The 13,939-nt window shown below is 34.0% G+C and overlaps 1 protein-coding gene, 2 long non-coding RNA genes and 2 other non-coding genes across 5 annotated transcripts; 3 read left to right on the top strand and 2 right to left on the bottom strand.

The window, feature by feature from the left end:
- Positions 1-1,180: 1,180 nt before the first annotated feature.
- Positions 1,181-1,253, bottom strand: TRNAF-GAA (transfer RNA phenylalanine (anticodon GAA)). Its single transcript has one exon. It is a non-coding gene; the product is annotated as a tRNA-Phe (tRNA).
- Positions 1,254-2,492: 1,239 nt separating this feature from the next.
- On the top strand, positions 2,493-3,594 carry LOC105118551 (uncharacterized). Its single transcript, XR_840972.1, has 3 exons — positions 2,493-2,550; positions 2,646-2,701; positions 3,209-3,594. It is a non-coding gene; the product is annotated as an uncharacterized LOC105118551 (long non-coding RNA).
- A 1,371-nt stretch (positions 3,595-4,965) lies between these two features.
- LOC105118549 (zinc finger protein 598-like) lies at positions 4,966-9,900 on the top strand. Its single transcript, XM_011016525.1, has 7 exons — positions 4,966-5,428; positions 6,380-6,676; positions 6,974-7,182; positions 7,273-7,321; positions 7,446-7,535; positions 7,703-7,765; positions 8,042-9,900. The coding sequence occupies exons 1-7, from the start codon at positions 5,261-5,263 to the stop codon at positions 9,599-9,601; spliced, it is 2,436 nt and encodes an 811-aa protein (XP_011014827.1). The 5' UTR covers positions 4,966-5,260; the 3' UTR covers positions 9,602-9,900.
- Positions 9,901-11,952: 2,052 nt separating this feature from the next.
- TRNAA-UGC (transfer RNA alanine (anticodon UGC)) lies at positions 11,953-12,025 on the top strand. Its single transcript has one exon. It is a non-coding gene; the product is annotated as a tRNA-Ala (tRNA).
- Positions 12,026-12,405: 380 nt separating this feature from the next.
- LOC105118548 (uncharacterized) lies at positions 12,406-13,115 on the bottom strand. Its single transcript, XR_840971.1, has 3 exons — positions 12,880-13,115; positions 12,590-12,723; positions 12,406-12,487 (listed from the first exon to the last, which is right to left on the bottom strand). It is a non-coding gene; the product is annotated as an uncharacterized LOC105118548 (long non-coding RNA).
- Positions 13,116-13,939: the final 824 nt, after the last annotated feature.

Genomic DNA, 13,939 nt, shown 5'->3' with positions numbered 1-13,939 from the left:
TTTTTGAATATTAAAAAAAATTACTTTTTTTTTCTTTTTATATTTTAACCCTCTAAATATTGAGAAACAAGAGAAAATCTCTAGAAAATATTGAGGAGAAGAAAAATGATACGATGGCCATGTTTTGGGCACAAAAAGCTAATCTTAGTTTTAATAAATTCATCTTCTTGAAGATAGTTCAATGGAGATGATATTATCCTTTCATTATATAAAAAAATTAATTAGGGTTCAAATTTTTTTTATTAATTTAATTTTTTTTAAAAGTGATTAAAAAATGTTTTAGATTCAAAAATAAATTTATTGATATTTTTAAAATAAATTAATTATATTAAGGAATGAAACATCACTAACCTAATTGTGAAATTAGGTACGCAATGAATTAAAGGTGAAAGAGTATTTCAAACTGGTTATTTTCTAAAATATTTTTTTATTTAAAAAAAATTAAAAAAATATTTTTTTTTATTTTTAGAAAATTATTTTAAAATTAATATATCAAAATAATATAAAAAATTTAATAAAAAATAAATAAAATTTAAATTTTCTAAAAATATTTTTAAAACAAAAAAACAAATCGAATTATATTTTTTAAAATGTGTAAGTTGAAAATTTTGACTCGTTTTTTCAAGGCAGCGAGTTTGAAAGAAACAGTTGAAGAAGGAAAAGGCGATGATCGTTCTTCGTTGAAGCTACAAGTAAGTCCATGGATACGAATTCCATCAAAATCTTTAAAGGATGGATCTGCGATCCTGTGCCTGTTTTAAATTCACAGAAGAAACAATGTGACAAATACACAGAATTGAGACTGTAATGAAGTGAAGGGGGGAGTTAAAAAATACAATGTGACAAATACACAGAATTGAGACTGTAATGAGAGAGAGAGAGCTGTGAGTTAAAAAATAAAACAAAAACAAAGAAAATAACAGCGAGGAGGACGGAGAGATCTGATACTTCGCCTAGGTATCGTCCTCTCTCCAGTTTCCACTTGGTCTGTTTCTGCTGCTCTTCCATGACTGCTGCTGTGCTTGTGCCTGTGCACAAACCGTAAACTGACTTGTTTTAATTATAAAAAAGCTGAGGGTGTTGTGGCCTGTTGGCCGGGTTTTTTTTAATATTAAAATAAATAAAAAAATTAATTTTCTTAGATGAAGAGTACTTAAAAAGTGCTCTGGCAAGGAGAACATGCGGTGAGCGTGGATCGAACACGCGACCTTCAGATCTTCAGTCTGACGCTCTCCCAACTGAGCTATCCCCGCTAGGTGGCTGCTTTTGTTATATTGTTAAAGTTACTTTATTAAAAATAAGTAGTCTTTCTTAACAAATAGCATGGACTGTTTCTTTCGGGGTCTTATGTCGGGCCATATATATCATATATTATCATCCTAGCTGCTTTATCCTCCTCATCTTTGAGGCGTTTGTTTACGAATCCATTGCAGATTTTAGCTGTTTGATAACCATTAAAAAAAAAACAAGATTTATTATTTATGGATTTCATATTATTTTTTATCCAAAATATAGAGAAAAAATATAAAGAATTCTTGCTTTTCATGCACATGCACAATATATGCTCATTACACTGAATAGTGCAAACAATGCAGCATGCTATATTTTTTTTTTTTTTTATTTTTTATTTTTAGATTAACGTGGGTGTCCGGGCCAGCTTGCGCGCACCATGACTAATCCCACGGGCCCTGAAGTTAACGACCATGTAAGCCTCCAGTGGCTATCATATGAGCAACCAAGGACTCGAACCTGAGACCACAGAGGGAGCAAATCCCTTGATTCCAAGTTCTTATCACTTGGCTACCACCTAGATGGTTGCATGCTATATTATTTTGATTGAACCAGTTTTGGTTAGACTTGGTTTGATTCAAAACTCAACATGTATTGAACTAGGTCGAACTCAGTAAAATAAAAAATAAAAATAATTTTTAATTTTTTTAATTATATTTTATTCGAAAAACTAGTGTCTAACATTATTCAATGATACTATTTAAATTTGATAGAGATCGCTTGATAATATAACATTTCCAGAATTTCATTGTAATTCCAATTTTATTTCTAATTATATTTTACTTGATGTTGCCGTGTGTTTAAGAAACTAAAAAAACTATAATTCTTATCGGATAAATTTCATACGTAATGAAATTGTAGATAATTTAGTGAAACAATGAAAAATATTTTATATAAAGTATTATTTATTTTATGATATAATAATAATAGTTACATTTGTAATATTTAAATTAAAAACCATCAGTATTAATATATAATTTTTAAAATTATTTTATAACTTTAATTTCAAAAGTATTATTAACCAAATACATTAAATTATTTTTTGTTCAACCTCAATTTCAACTACAGTTTTAACCAAATATATATAAATACTAAATCAACTTTAATCAACAACATTTTATATAAAATAATTTTTTTAAAATCACAATTATTTTAATAACTACTATAATACCAAACACGCTCCAATCTTATTTATCTGTAATCGAGTGAAAAGCAAAACAACAATAATGGGAAAGTCTTTCGGGGATGAGTTCACTTTCGGTTCGTTCGTTTCCATCTTATTATTATTTTGATCCCATCCTTTCAATGTTCTTGTTTTCTTTTTAGCTAATATCTATGCTCTTAATTATTTACAGAAAAAAGACTAGAAGAATCACAAGACATTATTGCTAAGTACCTCCTTCGGATTCCCGTAAGTCCCATTGTTTTTACCTTTAATTCCTTCCGTAACTTTTGCTGCGGTCTTCTTCTTCTTCTTCTTGTTTTTCTTTTCTGTGCGCAATTATATATAATAATGTTTTCTTACTATATCTAAAATTTTCAGCTTTTATTTTCGTTTCAGCTCTGGCTTATCTTTATTATATGCTGGTTTCTTGCTGTTTGGTGATTCACACTATTATTTATTTTGTGGGAACCTGTCCAACTTGAATTTTTATTGACATTTTGGAAGTTGATTGCGGGATGTGTTATTGACCTAGTTGAGAACTTGAGATAATGCCTTTTTTTTTTTTTTATTCTTTTGTTTCAAGTATTGAATTGATAAACCAGGATGGTTTTTATTTGGCACTTGATTCTCCCAAAAAAAAAAAACAACATTGAGTTGATAACCGGGATTCTCTTAGTCATCATTGATATTATAGTATAATTTCTAGTTCCAGTATGTAAATAACCTATCGGAATGATTGGCATTGATGGACAGATTGGGGAGTAGATCAGCGCTCTTAACTTCAACCTGCAGAGCGGGGTTCCATGCTCGATCTTGTGCATATCAGCCTTTGAGCAGGGTTCCATGCATTGATTTAGGCTTCCACACATTCGAAGTTCTAGACACAGGCCAATTATGAAAGGTGCTCTTTAAAGTTGCTTTCAGAATTAGCGCACAAAGTTACATGGCAAGGGCCTCCTTTGTGCACACCACATAGGAGACTTGGGGCATCACACTAGTTAGTCTTCTGAACAAGGTGAATATAGATGATTCGATGGGCCTGGTAGCTTTACAGGGGGTCGCTGCATTTAGAACCCACTGTAACCCGCAGATAACTGGAGTTGAAACACTTTTATAAGTAACAAAATGGTCAATCGTACTAAAACTAAGTGGCTCGTTTTTTGTTGTTATATTTCTGTCCTCTGATGTCCAATATGGCATCCATGGGAAGCGATGATGGCCTGATGAGATAGGTTTTCAGTTTTCTGCCTTGCCTCTGAGAATATCTTTCTCCGTGTTGCTTCTCCAGAAGGGGTGATGTGTTTTTGGAGGGGGGCCAAAGGGGCAAGAGGAGATGAATGGGTTAACTTGAAGAAACCTCTTTATTGTAATGGGCACTGCGCAGAAGGGTTTTATCAGTCCTGTGATTAAGTATCATTGCGGTGATTCAAGGGAGAAATCTAATCTGAAAGAATCTGTTGTGACTGATCGCTGCATGTTTATAGACGAATAGTCTCTTGTATGAAATCACCATGGAGTCAATCCTATCTGGGCAAGCGTAGCCTTTGCAGAATCTCACTGAATATGTGTTTTCCATGTTATTGAGTTTTTGTGGGTGCTGATAAATGGTGCTTACACGTAGTACTTTTTAACTCGCAAGAATTTATTTATTTTTCTTCATTTTAATTTTTAATATTGAATTAATTAAAAATAAAATTTTTATATTATTTATTTATTTTTTATAAACTTATCTCAATTGAATTAATTTTTTATTTTTTAAATTATTTTTTCTATTTATCCTTTAACATTTAGTTGAAAATTATAATTTTTTTTATTTTTTATCAGAATATCTTAATTTTATGATTTAAATTACAAATTTAATATGTTAGTTCAAATAGTTATTTTTAATTTAATTTTATTATTTAATTAAAAAAATTGATTAGAAATTGATATTTATAATTTATTTTGATTTATTTTTTATTATCATGATTTTATTATTCAAATTATATATTTGATAGATTTATCTAAGTTAATCTAATATGTTATTATTATTGTATTAATATTTTTTATATTATTGGATTAATGTTTTAGAATTATCACTATGTATTATATTTAAAAATTATTTTATTAAAAAACATGTTATCAATTGGATAATTTATATATGTTAAAAAAAAAATTAATGCAACTTCCGGCGCATGACCTAGTTAGCTACTAAATGTATTGCTTCCAGAAAGCATGCAAAATAATGGACCTCCAAAGGCACGAATCCTTATAAAAATTCTTAAGCTTACCCGATTATAAATGTTTCTAAAAAAAAACAAATTGCCAAGAAATTATTGTTTACGTGGCATGTACTTCACAAATTTAGCAGCAACACCATTTTCTTTTTTAAAGGGGAAAGGAAAGTAGAAATTATTGTTTACCGCGTGCCGAACAAGTTGTGGCTGCTGGGCCCCGTGGACTGAGACCCAATCCAATCCAATCCAATACTTGGGAAGTAAGTTTTGCCTTCCCTTCAATGGTTGGCAGGGCATCCTTTTTTAATACACCAAGAAGGAAAAACATAAAGTTACAAGATTGCCCTCGTTGGATCAGGACTCCTGCGGTGCCCTGAATTGCACAGGATTCTCCAAAAAATCCTCAAACCAAAACACTTCTTCTAGGGACATACAAAACTTTGGTACCTAATTTTATTTTATTTTTCTCAACTCACCACCCTCAACCCTAGATCTCTCCTCGTAACCTCCAATCTCTGTTTCTCTCCCGGCGATCGATTTTTATTTGTCTTTTTTCTGGTGTTTTTTGTGAGTTTTGAAAGAGAGGGAGATGGACGATAGCTGTGCAGTGTGCGCGGAGGTTCTAGAATGGGTTGCCTACGGCGCGTGTGGCCATCGTGAAGTTTGCTCCACGTGCGTGGCTCGGCTCCGTTTCATCTGCGACGATCGCCGCTGCTGTATCTGCAAGACCGAGTCATCTGTCGTTTTTATCACCAAGGTTAACCCTGTCTTTTCAAATTCCTTTTCTTATGTTTGGTTTTGATTGCTAATTCGTTTTGAGTTTGATGATGGGTGTGGTTAATTGCTAATCACTGAAGTTATGCTGTTTTCTTCAGCTTTAAATAATCAAGTGCGCAATCTGTTGCCTCAAAATGGACTAATTTGCAACTGTTAGTTTAAGTAGAGGCCTGATTGATAGCTGGTTTTGAATCTTTACCAAGCTATGTGAAGCTTCTTTGTTTTCTTAGACCCTATTAGGAAGTAGTAATAGTTAAGCAGCTATTTTTTGAACATTCAAGGGTCTTTTCCATCACTAAAGAAGAATTTATGACAAAATCCACTAGTTTCAGGACTGTTTCAAGCATTTTTGCTATGTGGCAGCGAATGCTATCTGTTAAGAATAATGACAAAAGAAAATGTAGAGTGGTATATAAGAAGCTAGACATCCATGCTCCTTGAAAGTAAAAGGTTATTGCCAGGGGACTGGACCTCATAGGTAGTTTTCCCCGTATATTTTGTAGAAAACAAGCATTTTGTACATACATCATTTAGTTTTTTTTTAAAAGGGATTATTGCTGAAGCAATGTAGAGTCAGCGGATTCATAGTCAAATTCAATATCAAATATCATTTCGCTAGGCACAAATCATCCCTGCGCTCCAATTTATAAAACAAAGGACTCATCATTCAGAATGTGATAGATGGTGTTTGCTTTCAGAAAATAATATATGGTCAAGAACGCTTTTGTTGTATTTTGGGCTTAATGTGAATGGTATTCATTTTTAGTTTCTTTTTGCACTTTTATTTCTTGTTGTAGTTTCAAATCTAATTCATTTAAGGTGTGGTATTGAGAAGTAATGTCTACTTGGTTTTTCAATTCACCTCACTGCTTTTGTTCATATTTTTATTGATAAATGACACAAAGTGCTCTATATTTTGCTGTTCTTGCAGGCTTTAGGAGATTATACAAGGTTGATTAATGACTTTTCAGTCTTGCCATCCGAACCAAAGGAGGGTCGAATAGGATCTTACTGGTACCATGAGGACACACAGGCATTTTTTGATGATGTTGACCATTACAAAATGATAAAGGCCATGTGCAAACTGTCATGTAGTTTATGTGACAAGGAGGAATCAAATGATGGATCCAAGCGCCGGGGGAAGTTTAGGAATATTAATCAGCTGAAGGGTCATTTATTTCATCAACATAAATTGCATATGTGTAGTCTATGTTTGGAAGGAAGAAAGGTAAAATCTTAGTGACTGTTATCATGTATGACATGTGTTTTCATATTTGAATTGATTGGACATTGAAAGTTATTCTTAGGTATAATCAAGTTGAGAATGCTTAGAATTTGTGCACATTTTTTTTTAAAATGCTATTATTGGCATTTTTTCTTGTTATTTGGGCATCTTATCTAATGTAATTTTCAAATTGATTTACATGGGGCTCTAACTACTTTATCCTGGACAGTTTACTAATGTTATCTTAAACCAATCTACCTTCTTTTTTTTTTGGCTTGTAACAACCTTTGGATTTAACAGGTTTTTCTTTGTGAGCAAAAACTATACACTAGAGCACAGTTGAATCAGCATATAAGCACAGGTGATTCCGAGGTTGATGGGAGTGAGAGTGAAAGAGGTGGCTTTATGGGACATCCCATGTGTGAATTCTGTAAAAAACCATTCTATGGAGATAATGAGTTGTACACACATATGTCAACCGAACACTTTACCTGTCATCTATGCCAGAGGTAATAGATGCTATAGTTTGTACACGTGATATCATAAGGTGTATGTATTTTTAGATAATCTCAAATAACTTTTTATAATGTTCAATGCAGGCAGCATCCAGGACAATATGAATATTACAAGAATTATGATGATCTAGAGGTAAGTTGGTCTTTACATTTTTTTTTTAAATGTATTTCAATGTTTTAGATTAACATGCTGACATGTTTTTTTAAGTGTTCTTTAACTAAGAATATTTATCTAAACAAGTGAATTTCTGTCACAGATTCACTTCCGTCGAGACCATTTTCTATGTGATGATGAGGAATGTCTTGCCAAAAAGTTTATTGTCTTCCAAACTGAAGCAGAGTTGAAGGTGATTGAGAAAGCTCCATTGATTAGGTTTCTTTATGTATGCTGTTCAATCTAAAATTTCTTTGTTCGTGTGATCACAGGGCAGGGTTGGGGTTGGGGGTCTTTGTTGATTTAGGTCTCTCTTACTGGATCAATTCAAGTCAATTTAATATTGTTTCTATGTTTCAGAGACATAATACAATTGAACATGCTGGACATATGTCTCGTTCTCAGCGAAATGCTGCTCTCCAGGTACATGTTGTTTTTACTTTTAGAACCCATCATTAAAGGATGTGGTTCTTTCTAGATGATATCCGACTGCCTCATTTCTTCCTTTATGGTTCACTCATTTATGGGCACCTTTTGTAGTTATTTTGGATGTCTCTGTTTGTCTTGTTATTCATTTGATGATATCTGACCAGCATTTGTTCTTTTTTGGATTCCACTCATTTAGGAGCACCTTTTGTAGTTATTTGGATGTTTCAGCTTGTTTCTCTTGTTATTCATTTGCTGATTTCCATGAATCAGATTCCAACTAGCTTTCGATATCGTCGAAGCAATGAACAAGATAATCGTCGTGGAAGGGGACGGACATTCTGTCGTGATCAATCTGATAACCAACTCCCCATAGCCATTCAAGCTAGCCTGCAGACAGCAAATTCTGAAAGCACATCTCGTGATCGATCAGCTAGTGCGCAAGTGATTTCTGATCATGTAGATTCAAATGATATTGATCCAATAGTTCAGCCTTTTGAATCATTAACTACTACAGATCCTGAGACGGCATCGAGATATCTTCAAGCCTTGGGACACTCTTCTAGGAATGCAACTTTGCAAGAATCTTCCTTTCCTCCTCTCTTTACGATTCCTACCACTGGTCAAGAAAACTCCAAAGATGAATCAGAAGGTTTGCCTAATAATACAATGGCAGCGCATCTCCGGCGCCAGGCCAACAGAAATGCAACTTTAATCAATTCACCTCAGCAATGGCCTACAGCAAGCCATGGGCATGCATCAAGTAGTCCAGCACTATATAGGCCAGCATTAAATACATTGCCTTTGAGTTCAAGAAGTTCTGCTGGTGGACCTGGTCTCTCTAGTTATGCAAGTTCAATTCAGGCTCAGTCTCAGGCCCGACCCTTAGTGGTTCGTGGGCATCTCCCAGCTGGTTTGTTGGGGAGCTCAGGCAGCACAGGTAGGATGAGCCACTCTTCATCAGCCCCCAATCTTGCTGAGACTGGATCATTGAAACCCTCTATTTCAGATTTTCCTCCAGTTTCTGCAGTGCAGATGCACAAGATGCCCTCCAGTAACCAGGGTGTGCTGAATGTGGAAGATGTTCAAACTGCAAACAAGTCATTGGTGGAAAGGATACGTGCTGCTCTTGAAAATGACGAGGATAGATATGCTCTTTTTAAAGATATATCTGGACAGTATCGTCAGGGTTCAATTGGCACAGGAGAGTACCTGGATTATGTGCAGCAATTTGGCCTGTCACATTTAATTCTTGAGTTGGCTAGACTGTGTCCTGATGCTCAGAAGCAGAAAGAGCTTGTTGAAACCTACAATGCTAGTTTGAGAAGCAATGGGAAGAAAGATAATGGTTGGGGCCGTGGTAGTACCCATTTAAAAGGCTCTAATGGATCTACTAAGAAAGGCAAGGGAATAGCCGTTGAAGATAGCAGTTCAAAGGATAGGTTGGCGGATAGCTTTATTAACTCTGTTCGGGCTCTGCAGTCAAATTACAAGCCTGTGGAAGAAGAGCTGCAGCTATCGAAGGATGGGTATCGGACTGCCAGAGGCAAGTCAAATGTCATTCATAATGAGTTGCAAATGGAACCAAGAATCCAAAATGATTCTTTATCTAGTAAAAATATAAAAGATGGGGGTAATGAGAAGCAACGGAAGAAAACCTCCAAGTTTCATAGAGTGAGGCTAGGTGATGGTTCAATGGCAGCCCTTTTGGATCTCCAAAACTCTGATCCTGATCCTCACGACACGGGGGAAAACAGGATAGATGATAATGGTAATTCAGGACCTGTGCGTGGAGCCTGGCGAAAAGGTGGGGGACAAAAGCTATTTTCATGAACAGTATTTCAGTATAGTAAATAAGAGGGACGGGTATTAAACAAACGCACAATAGAGATGGAATGGATTCTGGCAAGCTCCTTTGGTTGCTGTGGTTTTGCAACGTGATGCCATTTTTGAATTCACTTCACCGATAAGGTGATCAGCTTTTGTTACCGATAATGTTATTGAGATGGGTTTGTCCATCGCACACAGTTGATATCAGAAATTGTTCATAGACATCACGAATGAAGAAAGCAGAAATAATTTTAATTGTTCGGATGAAGTAATAAGTAAAGTGGTGTCTGTGAAATTGTGTTTATGATTGAGTGGTAAAATTTACTTTCAATGACTTTTGGAGGAAGGAGATGTGTAAACTTCCTACAGCAGCGATAGTAGTAAAAAAATTGAGTTTGAGAATATTTTTTAGCCAAATAAAGATTAAAACTAACAAATAAAAAAAAATGAAAAATAAAGAAATTAAAATGATAATAATTATCATTTTATCAATTATATCAAATAAAATAAGTAACAATAAAAAAAATAAGTACTAAATTTGATAAATAAAAAATTTCAATTAAAAATTGATAAGAAAAAAAAAACAATTATAAAAATAAGGTTTAAAGTTAATATAAAAATTAAATTATAAGAGATGAAATTAAAAAAAATATAGCAATTAAAAGTTTGAAAACCAAATTTGATATAATCAACAAATAATGTGATATTTTTAAATTTTTAACAACTTCCGGAAAGTGTTTTCCATCCAAAATAAAAAGGAAATACTTTTCTAAAAATTAAGTTAATTTTTTTTTTGACAGGAAAATATTTTTAGTTGATTAACTTTTCTAATGATAAATAAATACAGAAAAATTTTAAAAAATTATTTTTAAAAAATTATTTTTTATCAAATAAACAAGAAACAAGGTTTAAAAATAAATTTTCTTTTAAAGAATCCAATGAAATGGATGATACAAAAAAAAGGTTTAAAATTGAGTTAAGACAAACTCCATTAAATCAACAGCTCAAAGTTTATCAATGAAGATTGGCTACCACCAACAGATCTCCGCATCCTATCATGCACAATAGTAGGCATAATCTCATGAACACTGTAATTTATGGATGTACTATCATGGACCTTTGTTAACACTGTTAAGTTGTCATGTTCATATGAGCCAGTTAATATTGCATTTTTGGTAGCTGGGTGCAAGCAATGCTCCTATTGAGACCTTTTATCATTAGCAGACATATCAAAATACTAATTTCATTTGTGGAAGTAGAGGAGATTTAGCATCAACCATTAGTCTTGGCTCCCCCAAAAACCTGTGATTGAAGAACTCCTTGAATGTTAATCAGTCAACAGGGTTTCAGCATTATACATATCCTCATAGTTTGGATGCAACTCTTCCAATGCTGCACCTTGTGGAAACCTCATTTCTGTAGATATCAAAATATTATGGAAAAGTTGATATTGACTATTGCCATCAAATGGAGTTCTTTTTTGGCGCAAGAAGAATAGCCTTGAACTTCATATGACCCTTGAGAGAAAAGTTTTTAACAATTAAATAACCCTCCCAAACATTGGTCAAGCTCTTGTACAAAGTGCTCCTCTCCTCCTTGGTGATTTTCTGAAGCTTGCACAACCAGATAAGCTTATGTTTGTTAAAGAATTACCACACATGAAAACCCTCCTTAATCTTCATTTTCTTGGATTCAGTCTCCTTTTCCTCGTCAACTTTCTCAATATCACCCTCCTCTTCTTTCTTTGGTCCATCATCCATATAATTCTCAGCTTCTTGCACTTCACACCAGAACTCTCATTCTTTTCATCAAACTCTCCATTTTCTAAAGATCTGGAAAAGGGAATGGAATATGGATGGGGGCGGGGGCGGGCTTGGTTAATTCTTGGGGAAGCGGATGGTTTGGAGATAAAAACGATGAGATGACATGGGCAGGTTGGTGAATTGATCGTTGGACGTTGATGGAAGTGGGTATGGAATGTTAGTCATCTGGAGTTAGGTGGAGGGAGTGATGGTTGGTTAAGTTTGAGGGTGGAGAAAATGTCGTAATGAGGTAGTAGTGGTGGTGGTCATGATGGTAATGATGTCTCTGGATTGGATTCATTATAAATGAGAGCAGAGTGGGAAACAGAAAAGGGAGAAGTGGTTGGTATAAGCGGCGGCGAACCCCTCCCCGGCGTATTGAATTATTAACTGTGCATACTGTTTTTAATATATGGAAAGTCGCGAGTTTGAAGTAGGATAACATGCACACGTAAGAAAGGAAGTGGTGAATGGGGTTGAGTTTCCTTCCTCCGTTTACGACAGTACTTTTTTATTATTACTAGTAATGTAATATTGGAAACAACGACAACCGGGGATGTAGCTCAAATGGTAGAGCGCTCGCTTTGCATGCGAGAGGCACGGGGTTCGATCCCCCGCATCTCCACGTGCCACGTTTTCAATTATGTTAATTCAATGCTTTATCTCTCTTATTTTTTTATTCCTTTTCTTTTCCGACATACTTAAAGCAACCCTGATAATTAAGGAATTAAAATCCTGCACTGGTTTTATCCAAGTCACAGCATTCTCAAGCTTTGGGGATGTTCGTCACTCTTCATAATGTGATCCGCTCTGGATTTGGTTGCTGGTCCATCAAATGATGTGGATCCTCACAGGTTCCTACCGAAATACTTATACAGAAGAGTGGGAAGAGAGAACCATTTACGGGAAGAGAATCAGGAGCATCAAAATGTTCAAAGAGATTGCTTGGATTGTGAATGCAATCTGCAATCAATAAAATCAGAAAGATCTGAACCGTGATCAGCATCTACTGCCCAGCTAGTGAACCACCATGTCATTGCATGAAATTGTTCCTTGGTGATCCCGGACTCGGACATGAACTTTCTGTCTGCAAGGCGACGAAAGTTAAATTTAAAGCTCATGAATAGAAAAATGCACATGTATGCTTAAACTGCATGTAAGAGTATGCAGGGTAAGGTATGTTAATTACTTGTGTAATGTTTCCACTGACAAAGATGATGACAGCATGTTGCTATTGCAAGGCCTTTAAGGTTACAATTGCTCCTGCAATCTTGCATGCTATCTTGACTCCATTGCTAGACAGGCAACACCTCGGTGTCAAATCTGCAGCACAAATATTAAAACAACATGACAGAGGAAGATGTTTAATGGAACAAATCTCTACCAAAAATGAGGAAAAAATGATAAATTAAAAAAAAGTAATACTTTTCAGTCCTATTTAATGTTTGGGGAAAGGAAATATTAAAACATATCGCTCACCAGTTGCAGGCCCACAGAGATGTTTACCAATGGCCAAATAAGGGACGCCCCTTGAACGCTCAACAGCATTCAAGTTTAAGTCCTCAACTGGTAAGGTAGAATTTGTTGAAGTCAGAACTCAAAGGGCAGCAGAGCTTTTTCCTAGCAGAGATCAGAAGGAAGGTAGTGCTAATACCAAATTCCCACTCATACCATCTGAGGAGCGAATGTGCCATGAAACTGAAGAGTATAAGGCGAACAAGTAAAGAAATCTTGTATGAACATAAACATTATGCTGTTGCTACTCATTACAGTTGATATCACCCAAAATTAAGAGGAAATGCATTTAAAATTTATCAAGCTGACTCCAGTAGATATGAAAAGTATATTTGATATCATGGTAGCTTTTATAGTTATAATTTTAAAAAAATTATTTTATAAAAATTACTTTTAATTCAGGTTAATATGATATTTATATATGTTTGGTTAAAAATACTTTTCAAATTGAGGTTATAAAATAACTAATATATATATTGATAATTTTTAATTTAAATATTGCTATTACATCATGAAATAAACGATATTATATATAAAATATTTTATTGTTCGATTAAACTATCTATAATTACATCACATATGAAATCCAACTGACAATGACTACAGTTTCTATGGTTTCTTAAGCGTGCAATAATATCAGGTAAAATATCATCAGAAATAAAATTAAAATTATAATTAAATTATGCAAATATTACATCATCATGCGATTTCTTTTTAATTTATGTAGTGCCATTGAATAATGTTAAATATTAGTTTTTTGAATAACACACAATTAAAAATAAAAATTAAAATAAAAATTAAATTTTTTTTACTGAGTCGGACCCAGTTCAATACATTTAGGTTTGGGTCGGACCTGATCCAACCATGAATAGTGGAGCCGTTATCTAATGTTTACATGAACAATAAAGAGTGAATTGCAAAAATGAACAAACTAATACATTTAAGTTTGGATCGAATTTGATTCAACTATAAATAGTGAAATCATTCTCTAATGTTCACGTGAACAGTAAATTATAAAAGTGAA

Source organism: Populus euphratica, unplaced genomic scaffold (assembly GCF_000495115.2).
Source record: "Populus euphratica unplaced genomic scaffold, PopEup_1.0 scaffold2013.1, whole genome shotgun sequence".
In the NCBI taxonomy this organism is placed as follows: Eukaryota; Viridiplantae; Streptophyta; class Magnoliopsida; order Malpighiales; family Salicaceae; genus Populus; species Populus euphratica.
This window is presented reverse-complemented; position numbering and strand designations above follow the sequence as displayed.

Excerpts from the sequence above, each read along its gene's own strand:
- LOC105118549 (XM_011016525.1), top strand. The coding sequence starts at position 5,261 with ATGGACGATAGCTGTGCAGTGTGCGCGGAGGTTCTAGAATGGGTTGCC. Across the intron at positions 7,322-7,445 it reads AGAATTATGATGATCTAGAG|ATTCACTTCCGTCGAGACCA; the intron begins GTAAGTTGGTCT and ends TTTCTGTCACAG. Across the intron at positions 7,766-8,041 it reads AGCGAAATGCTGCTCTCCAG|ATTCCAACTAGCTTTCGATA; the intron begins GTACATGTTGTT and ends TCCATGAATCAG.